At 48.1% G+C, this 5,479-nt stretch overlaps 1 protein-coding gene across 1 annotated transcript in view; it reads right to left on the bottom strand.

Annotated features, from left to right (window-relative positions):
* Nucleotides 1–5,479, bottom strand: part of ZCCHC7 (zinc finger CCHC-type containing 7) — a 93,482-nt gene that overhangs the window by 86,742 nt on the left and 1,261 nt on the right. The window contains exons 2-3 of the mRNA XM_031064789.1: nucleotides 3,881–3,983; nucleotides 1,484–2,200 (exon numbers count right to left, since the gene is read on the bottom strand). Coding sequence (XP_030920649.1) covers nucleotides 1,484–2,200; nucleotides 3,881–3,890 — 727 coding nt within the window. The 5' untranslated portion in view covers nucleotides 3,891–3,983. The remainder of the gene's footprint in view (nucleotides 1–1,483; nucleotides 2,201–3,880; nucleotides 3,984–5,479) is intronic.

Below are 5,479 nucleotides of genomic sequence, written 5' to 3'. Positions count from 1 at the left end.
TCCCTACACTCTACAGAACAATTTTAGTTCTGACCAGTGTGACCCATTCACACAGTGCAGGGAAATTCTAGCCCTGCTATCTGCTCTGTATGTGGCTTGCTTATTGCCAACATTCGCTACAAAGCAGAAACATTACAATGTTTGTCACAAAAACGAGGCATAACTTAGCAAAAACTGCCCCCGGTACCAAACATCCATTTGATTTTTAACAGCCCCCTCAGTCAGCACTGGCACCCCTGCAAGGCAATTCTTAGAAACTTTTAAAAGATTTGTAAGGAGGAAGAAACTACATGAATTCCAAACATGGTGTGCTTATTAGGGCCTCTGATGCAGAGACAGAGTGCTTTATGAAGAAGCCTGTGCAGCCACGAACTGTGCTAAGCTATGCAGAAACACACACAACTCCAGCAGAAGGGTATCAAACATTTATGGCCCTGAAATATGTGTTTCACCAAAGAAGGCAAAGGCTTCACCTCTTTCCTCCCAAACAGTGCAGAACAGCAGCAGAACAGCAGCACTGTTTATAGGCACTCTGACAAAAATCCCCACTGAAGTCAGCCTGCAGATCAGGGTCACAGAATGCTCCATGCAAAACCTCCTCACTGACATGTGCACCAAACAAAGTTTGGCAAACATAGTTTTTTAACTTCTTTCAAAGTATGGTCTATTTCACTTCATTTATAAACTTCTCTCCTTTATTTCCTTCTCCCGCCTTCGTCTGAGTGATGATTTCCCTCAACCTGGCAGGGCGGATGCTGTTCCTAGTAATGGCCTTTGTGCCCCAGGAGAGCAGGGAGCAAGAGGAAATCGTGGCTGAGTTTGCAGCTACTGGTGACACAGCACATGTTATACACCATGGTTATTACAGACACCTGCTCAAACTCTGTGGCACTGACACCCACCTTCATGGCCTTCTTTGCTGTAATGGGGAGGAACGTTTATCAGAACACCACAATGTCAGACTTCAGTGGCTGGGAAAAAACCTCTCTGGATTCAGGGCAGAATCCACATGGGAAGAGTCAGACAGCTTCAGATGAACAGCACAAACTGTAAAGAGTGCTGAGGGGGCAGTCACCTGCTGAATGCAGACAGGGGAAATGCTCAGGTCTCCCCTCTGCCCTTCACCTCCTTCCTGTTACAGCTCACCCCTGTCCTGAGCCGAAAGGTCTCTGGTCTGGCACACAGCAACTTCTTACACAGTCTCAGAAACACAAAATACATGGCAAGGTTGAAAAGCTCACAGTATAAACCACTCTGATAATACTTCTAAATTTCCACCAGGAAAAATGCTGGTTTTTCCTTCTGCATGCCATGTTGCTGAAATAAAGGTACTGAAATGGAACAAATAATGACCATTTCATTTACCACGGCTTTGCCATGAACGTATTTGCTTTCTGTGCATCTCTCAATACTGGCATCAGCGTCACTGCAGACAAACTGCTGTCCCCATACAAGAACAACCAAGCCAATAAAAAGCACTGACCTTTCCTGGCAGGAGTGGCACAGCCCTCGAGGTTCAGCATGATGTCTCCATCCGTGTCATCAGCACCCGCTCCCAGGAGCATCCAGCTCTCGATGTTCTCGCCGTCCGAGATCAGGCTCTCCTCCTCCTCCGAGCTGTTCTCTATCACCAACACGTCCTGGGGGCCTTCAGGTCCAGCAGAAAGGACAGGGGCAGGCCTCCCACTAGGGCTGCTCCTCTTCCTTGGTGTGCCCACACCAGATCCAGGGGGGCACCGGGCACTACATCCAGCAGCTTTGGTGTGATTTGGTGTGGAGGATACCGGGCGGGTGTGTGTTTTACCTGGAGCTGACGAGGAGCATCTTGACCTCTTTGCCTTGCTTTTGTAGATGCTGTCCTCCTCTGGGGTGTCAGACAGGACAATGACCTCGGGCTCATCTGAAAGCTGAGTGCCACCATCAGTGAGCTCAGTGAGGTTCTCATCTTCATCCTGTTTCTCAGCTAGACCTGAACTTTGACCCATGACTTCTCCAGCATCAGCTTCCTCATCCATTTCTAGTGTGCTGATTTCTCCAAGATCCTGGGAATAGTGGATCTGGCTATAGAGATGAAACTCCACCTCACTATCAACACTCTCCTCACTGGATGACTCCTCGAGATAAAGCTCATCTTCATACACTTCAGTATTTTCAGGACCATCATACCCAGTAAATATTCTGGAAAGTGAAGAGTCTGAATCTACAAAAAATCAAATGGTTAAATCAGAATGGTCATATGTCCAAAATAAACCTTCAAGTGATACCTTTGGTCTTGAAATTGCTCAGGTGAGTCGTAGAGCCCTGCACACAGACCAACAAACTGAGCAGATGTAACAGCCACTTGTGCTTCAATGTGGAACAGCAAAAGCTAATTAAGGATGCATTTGCATTAACCATAACTACTACTGCAGCTCAACTGCTTTGGCCTCTGAAAGGGGCAATTACTGAGTTCTCCCCTCCCGCACCTGGGAGGTCATCAGGCCACACCCAGAGCACTGTGAACTGCTCGGGCTCTCCAGACTGGAGTGAGTGCAACAAGGAGCCACTGAAACCATTAAGGGATTGGAACACGTGTCCTAGAAGGTCAAGCAGGGACTGCTACTGCACAGGGAGGGGAAGCTCAGAAGGATTTATTCACACTCACAAACACCTGGGGCACGGCGAATAAACAAGACAGAACCGCCACTGTACTGCCCAGCAAGAACTTGAAAGGGAATGGCCACAAAATAACAAAATACAGGGGTTTCCACTTAAATGTAACTCTGTTGTCCAGAAAGGCTCAGGAGCCTCCATCCTTGAGGACCTTCAAACCTCAGCTAGACACAGCCCTGAGCAAGCACCACCAGGTCATTGCTTTAAATCAGGGCTGAAACTGCCAGAGGCTCCTTCCCACCTCAGCCGTCCTGTGATGCCAGCCCAGGGGCGCGTGTGCTCAGAGCTCACAGCCTGCTCCCTTGCAAGGCTGGTAAAACAGGGATGTCCTAAAGTCACCCTGCCTCCCAGAGACCACCTCACTTCGTGTTCGTGACCACACCAAACACGGAGTACAAGACACGGGACACTTCCTCTAAAAGTCTGTCTGTATTTCTGCATTAGTTACTCCCATGGAATTCATACAGCTTTTTCTAGACATGAAAACTGCCTGATGAAGTTCAGCTTTCTGGCTGGTGAAGAAGAGTTGCATGGTACTGTTTAAGTCCACTTAGTCGCACACACATACAAAAATTCAGATTTGTGAGCTTTGTACAGTAACATGTGTGATGACGGTATTTAAAGAACCCAAAGGCTCCCATTAAGAAGGCTGTCTGCTCTTACCCTGGTTCCTAAGTAAACACAACACCTAATATGCTAAATATAGAAAAAACAAGGTGGTAACTAGAGGCAACAAACCTACTTTACACCACTACCTAGCTTCAGATGCTGTAGAAAGGAAGAAAAAGTACAATAGCACCTGAATGGCTGTAGTTAGAAAAACATCTAACAGACCAAATAAAGGCCCCAAACGTCAACATTTTTGTCAATTTCACACAGCGTCCCTGTTTCAAATAGGTTGGAGCCTGCTCCTACCCACACAGCAAGACCAGAGCTCCAATCAAGCACATTCACAATATTTACATGTGCTTACGAGGTGTGAGAAGAGGCCTTCAGCAATGTAGGAAAGTAACAAATCCTCCTGAAGATGCTGCGTTTTTAGTGAGCTCCAAAACAGAATCCAGGTACTCCTTCCTCCCCTTCTGTCCCCAGTGGATAAAGTCACACACAGTGAGCAGTGACTACTGCTAAAAACTTGCAGCTGAACAGCCCTGGTGTCTCCCAGGCGCCCAGGGAGCTGACTCATGGGCACTTCACAGCACAAACAGGCAGCCAGCACTGCACTCACTTTGATCCATCCTGCTCAGCAGGTCAAAGCACAGCTCCTCCTGCTCTCACTCCACACGTGACTGGGGCGATGAAGGGCTCTTCCTCTTGCTCAGCACGTACGCCTGGGAAACAAGAAACACCCAACATCAGCACCACACACAACCTGAGCACCTGCTGCCCACCATCCTCACACTCAGGCCACAGCCATGCCCTTCCTCTTCAGGAAAGACAAACAGCCACGTCAGGCACCCCACAGCAAAGCAGACACACACACAGCCTCAAGGACAGGGAAGAGAAGCTCAACAAAGTCCTGCTGTTTTCCAGACTGGCAAGCTGAAGCAGTGTCTCACTGAGTTCACACAGGTAACTCAGAGAAGGACCTGACTGCAACTTCACATTTCCTTCTGCCAGTGAAAAGTTTAGACTAGGGGCAAACATTCCCTTCCACAGAACCATAGCAGGGTTTTGGCTGGAAGGGACCTCCAGGGTCCCTGTTCTCTCAACTGTGCTCACCTCCAAGTGCCACACCGATCTTCACAGAATGATGAGGTTGGAAGAGACCTCTAAGATCATCCAGTCCAACCTGTGCCCTAACACCTCAACTACAGCACCAAGTGCCTTGTCCAGTCCTTTTTTAAACACATCCAGAGATGGTGATTCTACCACCTCCTTGGGAAGAACATTCCAGTACTTTATTATTATTTCTGGGAGAATTTTCTTCCTAATATCCAACCTATCCCTTCCCTGAGTTGAGACTGTGTCCTCTGGTTCTGTCAGTGCTGCCTGGTGGAAGAGACCAACCCCACCTGTCTGCAACCTCCCTTCAGGGAGTTGTAGAGAGCAATAAGGTCACCTCTGAGCCTCCTCTTCTCCAGGCTAAACAACCCCAGCTCCTTCAAACATTCCTCAAAGGGCTTGTGTTCCAAACATCTTGGTTACAGCTGGACTACCATAAAGACACTCCTCACACCTGAGCGTGCAGAACACATTAAAAACATTGGCCCTCCACAGACTACCTGATTTGATAGGCTGCAGGGAGCAACAACACAGTGATACATCCTACTTTGGAACTAGATTACCTTAATTAAAAAAAAAAACAAACAACTTCAAAGCCCTGGCAACAGGACAACCCCATCCCTCTACCAAGAGGAACTGCCCTCCTACCTGAACCCAGAGCACAACCTTCCTCAAAAGCACCTGACTGTCTCTCAGGCAGTAAGGACCACCTTCAAGTTCAACTAAAGGGCTACCAATGTTAAAATTAAAAAATCACAGATATCTGAGGTCCTTCTAACCATTAACAAAACTGCAAATGGCTGCAGTTGGCAATGACAGGGATAATTTTCAAACACTGCTTGCCAGCATTTTTCATCTGAGCCACAGAATCCTGACATCCCACACGTGATGCAGCAGCAGGAGTGGCAGCAGCACCAGGCAGTCAAAGGGAGGTGCCACTGGCAACTCGAAGCAGGGACGAAGAGCAAGGCCAACACACAAGAAAAAACAAACAAGTTAGTAAGAACACTCAGCCAAAATCCCAAAGCGGGTTTGGGGTGCTCAGGGCTCACCCCTCTGCAGGAGGGACTCTGAAGTAAGAGGCTCAGGGCAGTCCTTCCCA

Source organism: Geospiza fortis, unplaced genomic scaffold (genome assembly GCF_000277835.1).
Source record: "Geospiza fortis unplaced genomic scaffold, GeoFor_1.0 scaffold545, whole genome shotgun sequence".
Classification (NCBI taxonomy): domain Eukaryota; kingdom Metazoa; phylum Chordata; class Aves; order Passeriformes; family Thraupidae; genus Geospiza; species Geospiza fortis.
Note: the sequence above shows the minus strand (reverse complement) of the source record. Positions and strands in the feature narration are given on the sequence as shown.